This window comes from Dipodomys ordii, unplaced genomic scaffold, assembly GCF_000151885.1.
Source record: "Dipodomys ordii isolate 6190 unplaced genomic scaffold, Dord_2.0 Scaffold92, whole genome shotgun sequence".
Classification (NCBI taxonomy): Eukaryota; Metazoa; Chordata; class Mammalia; order Rodentia; family Heteromyidae; genus Dipodomys; species Dipodomys ordii.
The window spans coordinates 3491207-3508886 of NW_012267308.1; the positions used below are offsets into that span (position 1 = coordinate 3491207).

General features: G+C 46.6%; 1 protein-coding gene across 1 annotated transcript; it reads left to right on the forward strand.

The window, feature by feature from the left end:
- Window positions 1–990: 990 nt before the first annotated feature.
- Uba2 (ubiquitin-like modifier activating enzyme 2) lies at window positions 991–14939 on the forward strand. Its single transcript, XM_013026341.1, has 11 exons — window positions 991–1072; window positions 3288–3387; window positions 3779–3945; window positions 5815–5908; window positions 6012–6124; window positions 7546–7701; window positions 9325–9421; window positions 11487–11592; window positions 12394–12530; window positions 13926–14137; window positions 14727–14939. Exons 2-10 carry the CDS (start codon window positions 3321–3323, stop codon window positions 14099–14101), a joined length of 1113 nt encoding a protein of 370 aa, XP_012881795.1. The 5' UTR covers window positions 991–1072; window positions 3288–3320; the 3' UTR covers window positions 14102–14137; window positions 14727–14939.
- The last annotated feature ends 2741 nt before the right edge of the window (window positions 14940–17680 follow it).

Below are 17680 nucleotides of genomic sequence, written 5' to 3' on the forward strand. Positions count from 1 at the left end.
TCTCTGGGATGAAGCCTACCTGGTCATAGTGTATAATTTTTTTTATGTGTTTCTGGATTCTGTTAGCTAGAATCTTGTTAAGGATCTTTGCATCTGTGTGCATCAAGGATATTGGCCTGTAATTCTCCGTTTTGGTTGGGTCTTTGCCTGGTTTGGGGATGAGTGTGATACTGGCTTCGTAGAATGAGTTTGGGATAGCTCCCTCCTTCTCTGTTTCTCTGAAGAGCTTGAGGAGTATGGGTATTAGTTCTTGTTTAAAGGTCTTATAGAATTCTGCTGTGAATCCATCTAATCCTGGGCTTTTTTTTGTTGGAAGACTTTTGATAGCTTCCTGTATCTCGTTATAGGATATTGGCTTATTTAATTCGTTAACTTCTTCTTTGCTCAGTTTGGGCAACTTGTATTTCTCTAAAAATGCATCCATTTCGGGTTGTTCTGTTTTACAAGTAAGGAAATCAAGATGAATCAAAGTTTCACAAATCTAATCAATTCGAGCTGAGAGCTGGTCTTGATTCTGCTAGCAAGACTGCTTTGAGCTGGTTCATATGTGACCTTCAGAGCTTGAGACAGGGAAAGATGACTACAGGCCTTTTCTCTCTCTCTTTTTTATTTTTTGGTCAGTCCTGGGGCTTGAACTCAGGGCCTGAGTACTCTCCCTGAGTTTCTTTGACTCAAGTATAACACTTGAACTCCAGCGCCACTTCCAGCTTTTTCCTATTAGTTAGAGACAAGAATCTCAAGAACTCCCCTGCTCTCTACCCCCAATCCTCAGATTGCAGCCTCTTGAGTAGCTAGGATCACAGGGTGAGCCATGGGAACTAGCTAGCTTTCTTTCCCTTTGTCCTTCATTGCAGAAGGTGTGGCTCATAGGGGGCTTTGTGAGTGAACCCTTCCTCCTGCAGGTCAGTGAAAGCTTCATTCTACACTGAAAACAAATGTTTATTTTGCAGGGGAACCAACAGAAGCCGAAGCCAGAGCCCGAGACTCCAATGAAGATGGTGACATTAAACGCATCTCCACTAAGGAATGGGCAAAGTCCACAGGATATGATCCAGTGAAACTTTTCACCAAGGTTGGATTCCCCTTCGCTGCTTCCTAGCTCAGACTGAGGAACCCCGCAAATGCTAGATCAGTGTCCTGCTACTGCACTTCCTCCCCAGCTAGGTTTATAGTCCAACTGTGCATGGATCATAGGGTACAAAATTGAATGACGGGTCTTTTTGTAGGTTTGTGCTAGTGACATCCCAGAGCAGGACACAGGTAGTCAGGTCAGAGCAGGCTTGGGAATTTGAGCACCTCTCTTGGTAGGTGGCTGCTGTCTTGTCAGCTTTCCTTCCCTCATTTCCACATACCCACCTTTGCTTCCTGCTATTCTCACCTTGTAGTCTCCTCCCTGCACACATCTTCCCCTTCCAGTTTGATTGGCATATTCTGAACCTCCTGAGTTGCTCTACACCACTGTATACTATCTTCTGCTCGATATTTCTAGAGAACTAGACCACTTTGCAGACACTTAAGATAACTATCACCTGAAACCTTATCACATATTTTTATGTGATGATATCTTAGTCTACAAACTTGTGGTTTTACAATAATTATTGGTGTTTCTCGAGATTTCTGGTATGTCATTTCTGCTTTTTTTTTTTTTTTTTGGAAGAAGAAGGCACATTTCAAATAGTTCACATAGTTGAAAACTCAGAGCACTAAAGAAACTGAGCATGTTGAGAATGTGTGTCTCTTTTTTTGGCCTGTAACCACAAACCCTGAGATACTGCTCTCTTATATTGCTGAGTATAGTGATTGTATTCAGTTCTTGATATGTGTTTGTGGAACTCCTTCATTTATATAGTTCTACTTCATAATGGATTATGGAGTTTGGGAGAGGCTTTTTGTAAGGTAATTCAGGGCAAATCAATAGTTTTTTTTTGGGGGGGGGGGTCCAGTCGTGGGGCCTGAACTCTGAGCCTGGATGCTGTCCCTCAGCTCTTCAGCTCAAGGCTAACGCTCTACCACTTGAGCCACAGCACCACTTCTGGCTTTTTTCTTTTTGCTTATGTGGTGCTGAGGAATGGAACCCAGGGCCTCAGGCATGCAAGGCAAGCGCTCTACCACTGAGCCACCTTCCCAGCTCCCAAATCAGTAGTTTAAAGGTGCCTTACCTCTCTTTCTCTAGGGTACTTTTGCTTTTTTGTGGGTGTTCCTGTTCTCGGGCTTAAACTCAGGTCCTGCGAGCTTTTCCTGAGCGTTTTTGTTCAACACTACTGTTCTACCACTTGAGCCACAGCTCCTCTTTGGGCTTTTTGGTGTTTCGTTGGAAATTGGTGTTCCATTGTCCATCCTTGGCTGACTTTAAGCCTCAATCCACACATCTCCACCTCCCAAGTAGCTAGAAATACAGGAATGAGCCATTGGCACCCAGTTCTACTGCTTTTTTTTTTTTTCCTTCCTGTCATGGAGCTTGAACTCAGGGCCTGGGCACCATCTCTGAACTTTTGCGCTAAAGTCTACTGCTCTACCACTTTGAGCCATAGCTCCATTTCCTGGGTTTAGGTGGTTAATTGGAGATAAAAGAGTTTGGAGAGGGGCTGAGAAGGTGGCTCAGTGGTAGAGTGCTTGCCTTGCATGCATGAGGCCATGGGTTTGATTCCTCAGCACCACATAAGCAGAAAAAGCCGGAAGTGGCACGGTGGCTCAAGTGGTAGAGCTCTAGCCTTGAGCTGAAGAGCTGAGGGACAGCGCCCAGGCCCAGAGTTCAGGCCCACAACCAACAGAAAACAACAACAACAAAAGAGTTTGGCGAACTTTCCTGCCTAGGCTAGCATTTAACCATGGTCCTCAGACATCAGCCTCCTGAGTAGCTAGGATTGCAGGCTTGGTGCATCAGTGTCTAGCCACTTCTACAATAAAAATTGCTGGGCATCAGTGGCTCAGGCCTGTAATCCTACCTGCTCAGGAGACTCAGATTTGAGGAGCAGGGTTCAGGCTAGTCCTGGGAGAAAAGTCTCTGAAACTGTTACCTCTAGTAACCTACTCAGAAAAAAGCTGCAAGTGGGTCTGTGGCTCAAGTGATAGAATGCTAGCCTTGAGCACAAAGGCTGGGAGATACGTGAGTTCAAGCCCCAGGAGCAGCAAAAAAAAAAAAAAAGTTAAAAATTGTTACTTGACTGGCGTGGGAAGTGTCGTTAAATGAGATTTCGTAGTGTAATAGTTATGTCAGTTTAATTTTAAGCATTTTTTTTTCCAGCCTGAGCTTGTAGGGTTCTTGAGATTTATCTTTCCTTTTAAAGCTTTTTAAGGACGATATCCGGTATCTGTTGTCAATGGACAAGCTTTGGCGGAAGAGGAAACCTCCAGTTCCCTTGGACTGGGCGGAAGTACAAAGTCAAGGTAAGGTGTGCATTTTAGTCCTTGAGACACCTAAGCTGGAAATTCCTTCACTTAAAGTCTTCTAGAGCAGAAGAGCCAATCACATTGGGATTGAAAGGTCACAGGAGACTGGAGATGCCCCTTTGGAGCAGTTCCCAACTTGCTGGGCAACCGGGAGCCTACAGGCACTTCTTGGGCACTAACTGTACTGGGCCTGATTTTTAGCATCCTGCTAATTTTTACCCAAGCTCTCAGTAGTCATATGGGGTCCTGCACTTTCCCATCTCAACCTGGACAGTTTCTTCTACACTTACTTTAATAGTACACTTTACACTTATTTTAATAGTAATGTTTTCATGTTTTTTTCCTTACTGGCCAATGACTTTTAATTGCTTTTTTTTTTTAATTTTAGGAGAAGAAACTAATGCCTCAGATCAACAAAATGAACCCCAGTTAGGTCTCAAAGACCAGCAAGTTCTAGATGTAAAGAGCTATGCAAGTCTTTTCTCCAAGAGCATAGAGACCTTAAGAGTGCTTTTAGCAGAGAAGGGGGACGGAGCAGAGCTCATATGGGATAAGGTTTGTTTGAAAGTGTGTGCCAATTACTTAGGTGTTCAGTGTGTCAGTTATCCACACTTGAGTTTAGCAATAACCTGAGACTTCATTTTGTGTTCGAGTTCTGTGGTATAGTTTTTTCTTGTTGTTTTTGGCCAGTTGAGGGGCTTGAACTCTGGGCCTGAGCTCTGTTCTTCAGCTCCTCAGCTCACAGCAAGTGCTCTAACACTTGAACCACAGTGCCACTTCGGTTTTCTGGTGGAGATAAGAGTCTCATGAACTTTCCTGCCTGGGCTAGCTTTGAACCATGACACTCAGATCTCAGCCTCCTGAGTAGCTAGGATTACAGGCGTGAGCCACGTGCACCCAGCTGGGTATAGTTTTGTTCAATTGAGTTTTTGAAAGTTTCAACTGATTTAGGAAAATACTTGAAGCGATCTTAAAAACACACTGGTAGGGCCTGGGAAGTTGGCTCAGTGGTAGAGTGCTTGCATGCATGCTTGCATGAGGCCCTGGGTTCGATTCCTCAGCACCACATACGCAGAAAAAGCCAGATGTAGTGCTATGGCTCAATTGGTAGAGCACTTGCCTGGAGCTGAAGAGCTGAGGGACAGCGCCCAGGCCCAGAGTTCAGGCCCCATGACCAGCAAAACACACACACACACTCTGTCTGTGTCTCTCTCTGTCTCTCTCTCTCTCTCTCTCTCTCTGTCTCTCTCTCTCTCTCTCTCTCTCTCTCTCTCTCTCTCTCTTGGCTTTCCTTTTGGAGATAGTAGCTCATTGACCTGACTGACTGGACCTTCAAAATAACAAACTCGTCCCTGCCCTTTTCCTCCCACATGTTGGGGATTGAGTGTGCAAGTCATATGCTCAACTACGGAAATACACCTAGCCTATGATTGTTCTTGTATTTTTGGTGTTTTGTTTTGGTGCCAGTCCTGGGGCTTGAACTTAGGGCCTGAGTTATTTTTTGTTTTGTTTTGTTTTTTGTCATGAGGCTTGAACCCTGAGCCTGGGCACTGTCTCTGAGCTATTCAGCTCAAGGCGAGCACTTTATCACTTAAGCCATAGCACCACCACTTCCAGTTTTCTGGTGGTTAATTGGAGATAAGAGTCAGGGACTTTTCTTCCTGGGTTGGCTTTGAGCCATGATCCTCAGATCTCAGTCTCCTGAGTAGTTGGCTACTCGGTTTTTTTGCCCAAGGCTGGCTCTACCACTTGAGCCACACAGCTCTACTTCCTGCTTTTTTGATAGTTTAGAGGAGTCTTACACTCTAACCATAGTTAGCTTTGAACTGCTATCCTCAGATCTCAGACTCCTGAGTAACTAGGATTACAGGTATGAGCTATCAGCACCAGTAAAGGAAAGTAATACTTAATGCTACTCTACAGTTAGATGTGTTTTTTGTTTTTTTGGTCGGCCGTGGGGCTTGAACTCTGGGCCTGGGCGCTGTCCCTCAGCTCCTCAGCTCTTCAGCTCAAGGCTAGCGCTCTACCACTTGAGCTACAGCGCCACTTCCGGTTTTCTGGTGGTTTATTGGAGATAGGAGTCTCACGGTCTCTCCTGTCCCGGGCTGGCTTTGAACCGAGATCCTCAGATCTCAGCCTCCTGAGTAGCTAGGATTACAGGTAGCGGGAGCCACCAGCGCCCGGCAGATGTGTTTTATTTTAATTTCTTGTTAATAGTATATTTCTGACCCTAGAAGCTAATGAGCCCCTGTCTCCTACATGTCTTATCACCCCCAGGCTACTTCCTGTAAGTAGCCCTTCCCTGACCGTTTCTCCCTCGAGACCCACTGGTGTGCCCTGACTGTCCGCAGTGTTGTGATCGCATGAAAGTAAGAGGCTGAGTGAGTTTGTGGGAAGCTGCCTAACTGCTTCACGTGCTTGCAGGATGACCCGTCTGCCATGGATTTTGTCACTTCAGCTGCAAACCTCCGGATGCATATTTTCAGCATGAACATGAAAAGCAGATTTGATATAAAATGTAAGTCTTGAACTTCATTCATATCATCAAACCTTAGCGCTTTTTTTTCTTTCTTAACAGCTAAATAATGTTCCATCTTTTCCTCCACCCCCCCCCCCCCCAGCAATGGCCGGGAACATTATTCCTGCCATCGCTACCACCAATGCAGTCATTGCTGGATTGATAGTGTTGGAAGGATTGAAGATTTTATCTGGAAAAATTGATCAGTGTAGAACCGTGAGTATTCTTATAAATTTGTAAGAAGAACATTGCCAGGTAGCTTACACCTTGTAATTGGTGCTGACTGACTATTTAGGAGGCTGAGATCTGAGGATTCTGGTTCAAAGCAAAGAAAGTTGAGATTCTTTATCTCCAGTGAATTACCAAAAAGCCAGAAGTGAAGCTGTGGCTCAAAATGGGTAGAGTGTTGGGCTGGGAAGTTGGCTCAGTGGTAGAGCGCTTGCCTTGCATGCCTGAGGCCCTGGGTTCAATTCCTCAACACCACATAAGCAGAAAAAAAAGCCGGAAGTGGCACTGTGGCTCAAGTGGTAGAGCGCTAGCCTTGAGCTGAAGAGCTGAGGGACAGCGCCCAGGCCCAGAGTTGAGGCCCCACGACCGGACCCCAAAAAAAAAAATGGGTAGAGTGTTAGCTTTGGGAAAAAGCTCAAGGACATATTAAGACCCAGAACTGATCAGAAATATATTAAAAATGAAAACATACTCTATAGATTTTTTTTCTTAACTAAAAGTGTGAAAAATGAAAAAAAAAAAGTTGCACTTACCTCACGCGTTTAAGAAAGCACATTTGCTGTTTTAGTTTTCAGGTAGGATCTTACCTTTTGTGGTGGGAGGCATCTCATACCTACTTCAGACTACATTATCCTGTCTACTACTTCCATATCGATGGTGCTCACAGCCTGTGCCACCACACCTAGCATCCATGTATTATCTTTCTTATGGGTTGCTGAATTATCTCTGCCTTTCTGTTTTTTGTTTTTTGCTGGTTTGGTTAACAAAGTTTGCTGAACTTTAACAAGATTAAACACAAATAGAAGAAATGCCAGGAGACCACAGGAAGTTGAGATCAAATCTTCATTTTGTGTCTCCAGTATAACAGGGGTTCTGTAGATTTCCCCAAGCTTAAATAAATAAGTGTGTCAGTAAGTCTACCCAGACAGTAAAACCCTGCACAGCTTGTCCCTACAAAGAGTACTGTCAGCTGAGAGCCAGTACTTCCGCTCTGCCCGCCACCGATGAATATAAATATTATTGTAGTTACCACCAGAAGCTTTGGAAAGAAAGTCCCTTTGGTGGCTGACATCTATGCGAGCATTATCATTAATTGCCAGAGTGAGTATTGGTCTTGTGGAGAGGCTGGCTGGATGTTGAGCATGAACACAGACGGCCCCAGAAACTGTATGAAGGAAGAAGGCATGCACAGAGGAGGAGAGGCTTATGGGAGCCCAGCCTTGTCCTTGGAGCTTACTGAAAAAGAAGGTTGGAAAACCAGACTCTGAAAAAGATCATGATCTTTGCCATCTAGAGGGGACTGTTGGTGTCACTTTTACCTGGGTATATATAAGTGACAAGATTTCAGATTGGTATACTGTGATTGTGAACACTTATTTGTGATGCTGATTTTTTTTTTCCACCTGAAGATTTTTTTGAATAAGCAACCAAACCCAAGGAAGAAGCTCCTGGTGCCTTGTGCGCTGGACCCACCGAATCCTAATTGTTACGTGTGTGCCAGCAAGCCCGAGGTGACGGTCCGCCTCAATGTCCACAAAGTGACCGTCCTCACCTTACAGGACAAGGTGGGTGCCAGGGCCACCACGGCTCATTCCTTCACAGAGCCGTAGGGCCTGCATTGACGTCCCCCGGCGTGCATCTTCTCACTGGCTTGTCTGGTTCTCTTTCTGTCTTTCCTGCTTGAGAAAGACATGAGTGTATCTGTGTGGAAGAGGTTCCACAGGGGTGAGTGACACAATGTCCAGGCATAGGTTCTGCTCTTGTTTCCTAAGTAGGGGGTCAATTGGGTAGTATTGATACGTTCAGGATGTCCTTAAATGACCCTACTGGTACAGTGAGCATTCACTCTTCGGGTGGCAATGTCTCCTTACTAGTAAAGTGCAAGTACAGTTGGTAGCTTTGTATTAAAGGGTTAGGGCACCACTGGCTCGTGCCTATAATCCTAGCTAATCAGGAGGCTGAGATCTGAGGATCACAGTTCAAAGCCAGCCTGGGCAGGAAAGTATGAGACTCTTTTCTCCAATGAACCACCAGAAAACCAGAAGTGGCGCTGTTGTCTCAAATGGTAGAGTCCTCTCCTTGAGCTGAAGAGCTGAGGGACAGCGCCCAGGCCCAGAATTCAAGCCCCATGATCCCCCAAAAGGGGTGGGGGCATGGGTAACTTGGAGTAGGTCAGGTATTGAGTTTTTGTTTCGGTTGGTCATGGGGCTTGAACTCTGGGCTTGGGCGCTGTCCCTGCACTCTGCAGCTCAAGGTGAGCGCTTTACCACTTGAGCCATAGCGCCACTTGCGGTTTTCTGGTGGTTTATTGGAGATAAGAGTCTCACGGACTTTCCTGCCTGGGCTGGCTTTGAACCATGATCCTCAGATCTCAGCCTCCAGAGTAGCTAGGATTACAGGCATGAGCCACTAGCGCCCGACTGAGTACGTTTCTTTTTGAACAGTGTCACCCCTTCCTTTTTCTCCCAGTGAAGGGAGAAAGCTGGGAAGCTTGTTATGTCCCAATTTCCAAGTCACTGAGGTTATTCCTCTAATTGTCACAAATGTTCCAAGATGGGGGAATGGGCCCCTCGATAGTGACTGGCCTTTCTTCCAGAAGTGGCTGTGCAGGGCACACTGACTCGCACTCACAGCTTAGTCACAGAAGCAGCAGGTTTGGGCAGGCTAACACCAGAGTGTGGATATCCCACTCACTTTCCCAGGTAACGATCACTTTGACTTTACAGCTAACATCTCTCAGGACTCCTCCTCGGTAGTGGGTCTGTGGAAAGATCCTGTTTTTGAGGAGCAGGTGGGAGTTGACAGAATTGATAAATACATGTTGGGATTTAAAAACAGACAGCAATGGGGAGGGATGGGATCAATCTGAGTTCTAAATGCATCTTCCATCCCAGAGCTGGTATAGACTGAGAGTAAGTGGTCTAGTGTGTGGCCCTATTCTGATTCTGTAAGGAAAATAAGTAACAAGCCATTAAGGACTACGGGATCCCTTGTTCAATCCGATTTGCCCCTGTGGTCAAGTGTGAGGATGGAAGGAAGTGAAATCCCCCAGCAATCTTAAAGAAATAACTCGGTTCCTTTCCTTGAGCAAAGGGGAAATTGTAACCTTTACAGAAAATAATTCTTTTGCTTGTTTTTTGCGGACTTTAAATTGCCTCTATTAATACTGCCATATTTTCCCCTTGTAGATCGTGAAAGAAAAATTTGCTATGGTGGCACCAGATGTCCAAATTGAAGATGGCAAAGGAACGATCTTGATATCTTCAGAAGAGGGGGAGACTGAAGGTATGCTGGCCTTCATTTACCCTCTGACTCAGATGGGCTGTGGGTCTATGCCTCCATTGTCTGCGTAGTGCTTGGTATCACAGGGATGGGTTGGTGTTGGTCTGGGTTGTCCTCTGCCTGGCTCACAATGTCTTATACAGATCCAAAAGCCATGGGTTCAGTCCCCCTTGGGTCACAATGTCTTATGCAGATCCAAAAGCCATGGTTCAGTCCCCCTTGCCAGACCAACAGAACATTCAAATAGGTGATCCTTTTGTGAGTGTGAGTGCATTTGGTAAAAGCTTCTGTTGAAGTTTCTTTACCTTCTTTTTTTTTTGGGGGGGGGGTGGAGTGGTCCAGTTGTGGGGCCTGAACTCGGCCTGGACGCTGTCCCTCAGCTCTTCAGCTCAAGGCTAGCACTCTACCACTTGAGCCACAGCACCACTTCCAGTTTTTTTCTTTTTGCTTATGTGGTGCTGAGGAATCGAACCCCAGGGCTTCATGCATGCAAGGCAAGCACTCTATCACTGAGCCACCTTCCCAGCCCCTCTTTACCTTTAGATGATACTAGTCAGTCTGATCAGACTGTTTTCTCCTGTAGCCATGCAATGGTGGCTCATACCTGTCATTCTAGTTACTCGGGAGACAGAGATCTAAGGGTCACAATTTGATGCCAGCCCAGCCAGGAAAGTCTGTGAGACTTGTCTCCAGTAAACTACTAGAAAACTAGAAGTGGAGCTGTGGCTCAAGTGGTAAAGTGCTAGCTTTGAGCCAAAGAGCTCAGGGATAGCACCTGGGCCCTGACTTCAAGTCTTACGACCAACCAAAAAAAAAAAAAGTTGCCTCCTGTGCTCCAAGCTCCCAAGTTGGGCTCTGCACATCCAGGTTTTGCCAGTGTGCTATTATTACTTGTGCAGGTTGGAGGGTCCACTTTAATTTGCCCATGACCTATGTGCTCAGTGGTGGTTTATCCACTGTTCTTCCCCAGATCCTGATGAGGATTTGGAGGTTCAACTTTGTCTTGTCTTTGTCTCCCTCCCTCTCTGTGCTGGGAATCAAACCTGGAGCCTCCCACATGCTAGCCAGCCACTCTTCTACCACTGAGCTGCAACCCTACCCTGCCCTTGATGAATCTCAGACTTAGTGTCAGGACTCTTGTTTGGTGGTAGCTGTTGTTCAGTAATGGTTGGGAATATTAGGTCACATGTAACTGAAGGTCATCTATTGACTGAGTGCTAGTTTATGCAAGCACTGTTAAGACAGCTGTCTTTACCCCAGAGTAAAACAGTTAAGGGTTTGTGTCTGATACCCTCACCCCTTGGTTTTCATCAGCTCTTTTGAAATTTAATGTAAAAAATGGAAACGGATCAAGAATCTCTTGAGCTTTCATGAGGATATCCTCCATGGGATACCTGAGGCTTCAACTAGAGTTGATTGTCTCACCATTCTGGAAGCTGCAAGTCAAGTATGAGAGATGCTGGAGGTCAGCTTTCTCCCGAGGCCTTTGTGCAGTCCTGCTGTGTTCACACGCACGGCCTTCCCCACGGGGACACACATTCCCCCCCCACACACACACACACCCTCCGGGACATGTATCCCCAGTGTCTCTTGTGAGTTGGATGAAAGCCTGCCCTTAAGGGCTCATTTTTACTCACCCCCTTAGGATGCAGATCTCCAAATAAACAGGCACATCTCACCTACCAGGGGTTTAGGATTCAAAATAAGAATTTTGGAGGGACACAATTTAGCCCTAACAGTGGCTTTTTTTTTTTTTTTTTGGTCAGTCGTGGGGCCTGAGCACTGTCCCTCAGCTCTTCAACTCAAGGCTAGCGCTCTACCACTTGAGCTACAGCGTCACTTCCGGTTTTCTGGTGGTTTATTAGAGATAAGAATTCCACAGACTTTGCTGCCCGGGCTGGCTTTGAACCTCAATCCTCAGATCTCAGCCGCCTCCTGAGTAGCTAGGATTACAGGCGTGAGCCACCAGCGCCCAGCTTTTTTAATGGTCACAGTGGCTTTTTTAAATGGCCACACCTGGACTAGGCACACATAACTGAAATATTCACGTTCTTTCTGCATTTCCTAGCTAATAACCACAAAAAGCTGTCCGAATTTGGAATTCGAAATGGCAGCCGCCTTCAAGCAGACGACTTCCTCCAGGACTACACATTGTTCATCAACATCCTGCACAGGTGGGAGCTTGTGGCTGGGGTCCAAGTGCAGTTAGGATGAGGTGGAGGAAGGCCGTTTTCCTCCCCTCGGCGCCACTGTTGGTGGGAGACTACAGCACTGGGTTCCTTAAAGGTAGACCCAGAGGTGGGGCCCCAGTCAGAGTCATACCCGACTTCACAGACCACAAGACAGTTCTCTGCACCAGACTGCAGAATATTCACATAACATATGACACGGCATGGAAAGGTTCTTTGCCCGTGTGTTGATGTCATGAAAGACCAGCACTGGTCCTGGTGTGTCATCTTTGTGGCTAGGTGGCGTTTGTGTGGTTGTTCAGGGAGTATTCCATATTGTACCTGGTTTGTAAAAGGCAAAAAGTGACATGAAAGACTGGACGAGGGTTCAGATCTTGAGGCTGGGACATGGGGTCGCTGGCAGTGGAAGAACGGACATCACAGTACAGAAGAGGAGACCAAGTAGGTGGGGGATTATCATGCTTTTTCACTCTCTGGGAACAGCTCCCCTTAAGACATGCACCTATTTTGTTTGACTTTGGTGCGTGTTCTTGGGAACTCATGTCCAGAAGCCACATCTCCAGCCCCTCGAGCGCCAGACCGCTGTGGCCATGCGAGGTGATAGGGCACAGTGCTGGGTATTCGGGCACAGGCTGAGACATGACACGGGTGCACAGCTTGGCACTCAGTGTTCGCTGTTTGAATTAGACCTTTGGATGGTCACCAAAATTGATGTGTGTGTGGTGCGTGCTGCACCAGCAGTGTGGTATTGAGTGGGTTCTGGTTTACGGTGTGGCTCTCTTGCAGCGAAGACCTAGGAAAGGATGTTGACTTTGAAGTTGTGGGTGATGCCCCAGAAAAAGTGGGCCCCAAGCCAGCCGAAGATGCTGCCAAGAGCATCACCAATGGCAGCGACGATGGCGCCCAGCCCTCTACCTCCACAGGTGAGCCATGGTGTCAGCCCCCCACCTTGCTGGTAACATGCAAGACCCAAAACATGGAGGGGGTCTCGGGGTTAGTGCTGACTTTGTGATGGAGCTTTGACTTAGGGAATGCTGAGGACATTTTACATGGGGAGACAAACCTTTGTGTTCTTCCTCTCTCCAAATGGCAATGGCCTGTGAGTGATTTCTGTATGTGGGATAGGCACTCCAAGTCAGTACATCTGCACGTCGTGCGTGGGGGGGGGTATGTTGACTGGCACGGGGGTGTGCTGCCCAGCGCTCCTTGTAACACGTTTGCTTCTGTGTTCCTGAGCATCTTGGGAATGCTGGGAAAGTGTGGCCCTCTAAATAAGTCATAGCTGTCCTATAAGAAAGTTCCTCAGGTGCCAGGCGTTGGTGGCTCATGCCTATAATCCTAGCTACTGAGGAGGCTGAGATCTGAGTATCACAGTTAGAAGTTAGCCCAGGCAGGAAAGTCCATGAGACTCATCTCCAGTGTACCACCACTAGAAAACCAGAAGTGGCTCTGTGGCTCAAAGTGGTAGAGTGCTAGCTTTGAGCATAAAAGCTCATGTCCAGCTCCCAGGCCCTAAATTCTGAAGCCAAGACTGACCAAAAAAAGGTTTTGAGAAGTCATAATGGAAGACATTCGCTGCTCCCACACTGATAAGACGTTTCCAGCGCCATAGCGGTAAGGTAGGCAGCTCTGCTCTTTTGGTTGAAGCAAACAGGCAGATAAAAACCACCCCTGCCATCAGGTTAGGAGGAAAAACTTGGAGCCCTCCAACTTGAACCCTGTTTTCATCATCCACTACTGTAGGACTTGGGAAGTCAGTCTCTGTGTCTCAGTATCTCTTTCTGGAAAGCAGATACTAACGTCATCTTTTTTATAGGGTTGTTGTGATGATTAAATGAGTTGTTGTGTGCACAGTGCTCGGCTTGTAAGTGCTGCTGTTGCTGTTGTCCCTGTGGCTGCAGTGGGGTGTGCCCGCCTGACAGGAGAGGGTAGAGGAGACTCAGGGAAGCGCACAAGCGCCTCTGACAACCACTCCTTGTTGAGACAGCAGAGGTGAATGCCTCCCTCCCGCCCCCTCCCCAAACAGCGGAGAGGTGTAGAGGATGGGCACGTGGCCCAGGAGCAGCCCTTGTTTGTTATGGTGTCCTCCTGCTCAGCTGGCACTCTACCACTTGAGCCACACCACTTCCAGCTTTTTGCTGGTCTCAAGATTGGTTTGGCCTAGCTGACTTCAAATGTCAGTCCTCAGATCTGAGCCTTCTTGAGTAACTAGCTTTACAGGCACGAGGCACCAGCACCGAGCCCAAGCTAGCGCTCCATCCAGTGAAGTCCTGGCGGGGTCCTGTTCACCATTTCCCCCCTTTTTATTCTGCCATAAGCACAAGAGCAAGATGATGTGCTCATTGTTGATTCCGACGAGGAAGGTTCTTCCAATAACACCGGCACTGGTGAGGAGAGAACCCGCAAGCGGAAGCTGGATGAGGAGAAAGTGTGCACAAAGAGGTCCCGGGTAGAGACAGCGGAAGAGCTGGATGATGTCATCGCCTTAGACTGAGCAGTTGCCTTCCTACGTTCATCTGGGCACAGCCAGGTGGGTCGCTTCGTCCTCTGTTGCAAAGGGGAAACATCAACTTGCAGCAACATTCTGCTCCCTTTGAAAGCCTTCGTTTTGCTAGAACTTTAGAAACCTTGCAGTATGCTCTATGGAAAGTAGGAATATAGTTTCAAAGTCATTGGAACAGAACCGCACAGTGCATGTCGCCTTTGTACTGTAAATACCCTTAGGTATCATGTAACAGGTTAAAAATATTGTGGCTTAGTCAAGTTGATACCTGGTTATAAATATTATGCTTTTATTTTTGGCTAGAAGAAGACTTATTTTTAGCCTAGATATGTGATCATTTTCATACTCTTAACCTGATACAGCTTCGGAAGAAGTATTAAGTGCTATGCATTGACACTTGTTTTTAAATGTTAACTGGCACTCTGTATATTGGTGTAAAACAATGTTCATTTGCTCAGATTTTCAGTTTGTACTGCCTAGTATGTCTGCCAGGAGCCAGTTTTTGTGTATCGTTAACAGTTTCAGGTTATTTATATTTGATGTTTTGTAAAACTCAAATAACAAATATTCTGTACTTATGGACCAAATAAATGGTATCTGCATACTTGTTACCCAGGCCTGCTCGCTCCTGTTTCTGCGACCTGTCTGACTGCAGGGCGGGGCTGTGACTAGCACTGGCCTGCCTCTTTCTGCACAAGACCAAAGGTTCGAACACCAGCACCACAAAACCAACTGCGAACGGGGGTGAGGTGGAAACATCTCCACTGTTGTCATAGATGACTCCTTTTTCAAAAGCAAATCCCTTAATAAACATTGCAGTACTTCTCTGCTCATTCACGTAATCTTTGTAACTTGGGGAGTGCGGCTTGGTCAGCAAAGCAGGCCTGACTGCTCGTAGTGGGTCCTGCCGGGGTAGACAGTGTGCCAGCAGGTCTCCAGAGGCGGGGACATGTCAGGGCTGCTAGCTTCTAGCCTCATAGGGTTTTCCTGCATCGTCCCAAAGATTGAGCTCCATGCGTGGCAAGTTCAGCCGCTCTGGAGACAACTGTCCAGGCAGAGATCACACTGACAGAGCTGCACGAAGGTGCCCCAGGACCATTCTCCACATTAGACCGGGGGTGGTGGGGGGGGGGAAGGAGGGGAATGCTTCATGAGGAGTTGATAGCAACAGCCAAGACAGGAGACAGATGCACAGTGTGTGATATTCTATAACAGATCTGGCTGGGCTGCCATTTCTATGAAGGGGAGGAGATTCTAGATTAAGAGAAAAATTGAAGAGCTAAAACAGGGCTGAGTTGGCCTAGCATGCACAGAAGAAAACCTAACACCAACAGTACTCTAGCTCGCTTCAACAAAGGAGAGATAGGAACAGAAGCAATACATTTACTTTCTTAGATATAATGACAATACTGAGGACATGGCTTCATGACATAGCATTTGGGGATAGAGGCTTAGGTTCAGGAGTACTTAGCACTAAACACCTCACCTACCTGCCTCCAACTTTTAATTTCTAACATACAGGGGCAAATGAGTATAATCAACATCTGTTGGGTTTACACAGTGTATATACATGGTTCATTCTTCTGGTATCCAGCTTTGAAAACCGTTTTCCATTTAATATAACCTACGACCAAAGTCACTCATTGCTGGGCACAGATGGCTCAGGCCTGTCATCCTAGCTACTCAGTAGGCTGAGATCTGAGGATCATGGTTCATAGCCTCAGGCAGCAAAGTCAGTGAGACTCAGCTCCAGTGTACCACCAAAACATGGGAAATGGAGGCATGGCTCAAGTGATAGAGCCTTGAGTGAAAAAGACAAATGAGCGGGCAGCCCTGAGTTCAAGTGCCAAAAAAGGAAGTTACTCAGGATTATGAACGGTTCCTCACCCGTGACGCGATGGCTCCCTGTTTGTCTAAACCTCCAGAGAACTCGGAGCTTACGTGTTCTCATTGAGGTTACCAGTGCACTCAGAAGCTGCCTGGGTATTTGGTTCATGTCCTATGAGTTTAGATAACCAATCTGTGGCGTATATGTTTAAACGTGACTTTGTTCCATGGCCAAGGAGCCTGAGCAGATTTAAGCCACTTCACTTGCTTTCTTGTAACATCCGTATAGATAACAGATATAGATGGAGATATAGTTGTGTACTTTTTTTTTTTTTTTTTTTTTGCCAGTCGTGGGCCCGAACTCTGGGCCTGGGCACTGTCCCTCAGCTCTTCAGCTTAAGGCTAGTGCTCTACCATTTGAGCCACAGCACCACTTCCAGCTTTTTTCTGCTTATGTGGTGCTGAGGAATCGAACCCAGGGCCTCATGCATGCAAGGCAAGCACTCTACCACTGAGCCACCTTCCCAGCCCCAGTTGTGTACTTTTTTTGGTCGTCGTGGGACCTGAACTCGGCCTGGGCACTGTCCTCAGCTCTTCAGCTCAAAGCTAGAGCTCTACTACTTGAGCCACAGCGACACTTCTGGCTTTTTCTGCTTATGTGGTGCTGAGGAGTCGAACCCAGGGCCTCATGCATGCAAGACAATGCCACTGAGCCACCTTCCCAACCCCACATCCATAAAAATATTTAAAATTTTGTTTTTTGGGTTTTTTTTTTGTCAGTTGTGGGGCTTGAATTCTGGGCCTGGGCGCTGTTCCTCAGCTCTTCAGCTCAAGGTGAGCGCTCTACCACTTGAGCCACAGTGCCACTTCCAGCTTTTTCTGCTTATGTGGTGCTGAGGATTTGAACCCAGGGCCTCATGCATGCAAGGCAAGCACTCTACCACTGAGCCACCTTCCCAGCACCAAAAGTATTTAAAGTTTTGAAATAAACCAAACATGGGCTGAGAAGGTGGCTGAGTGGTAGAGTGCTTGCCTAGTGTGCTTGAAGCCCTGGGTTCAATTCCCCATTACCACATAAACAGAAAAAGCTACAAGTAACACTGCAGCTCAAGTCATAGAGTGCTAGCCTTGAGCAAAAGGACAGTGCCTAGGCCCTGAGTTCCAGTCCCAAGACTGGCAAAAAAATATATATAAATAAAAAGATGAGACTCATAATAAAAAACAGAAGAAATGAATGTCTACATGTTTCTCATGGTTGTAATTTGCAAATATGGAAGGCATCCCCTGTGTATTTTATTTGCTGATGGTTGATTGAGACGTTCTCCACAGGTACCTCGTGCTGACCTCTCCCACATGATCCTCCTACCTCAGCCTCCTTACTGGTTAGGATTACAGGCATTAGCCACCATGACTGGCTGTTTGCATCTGAAGGCCGTTTTTCTTTAGTCTAAAATCTTAACTGCTTTGAGAGGGGATATATTTAGAGAGGCATTTTTATAAATACCTCCAAACTGGGAATACTTTTATTTGCATTCAACACGGGATGAACTTTTTCCCCCTCTGTATCCAATTCAAAACAAATCCCAGTTTAAAAAATCTTTAAGATGCTTTATTCTCCAAAACAAACCTAACTTTTTCAAGAAGTTCACCACCGAACACAAAACCCGAAGTGCCACAATGGCTCAAGACAAGCAGCTGGTCCCAGCTGGGCCTAAGCTGGGTGCCAGTGGAGGCTGAGATCTG

Coding starts and splice junctions, on each gene's coding strand:
- Uba2 (XM_013026341.1), top strand. CDS start 3,321: ATGGACAAGCTTTGGCGGAAGAGGAAACCTCCAGTTCCCTTGGACTGG. Junction 3,388..3,778: donor GGCGGAAGTACAAAGTCAAG/GTAAGGTGTGCA, acceptor TTTTAATTTTAG/GAGAAGAAACTAATGCCTCA. Junction 3,946..5,814: donor CAGAGCTCATATGGGATAAG/GTTTGTTTGAAA, acceptor ACGTGCTTGCAG/GATGACCCGTCTGCCATGGA.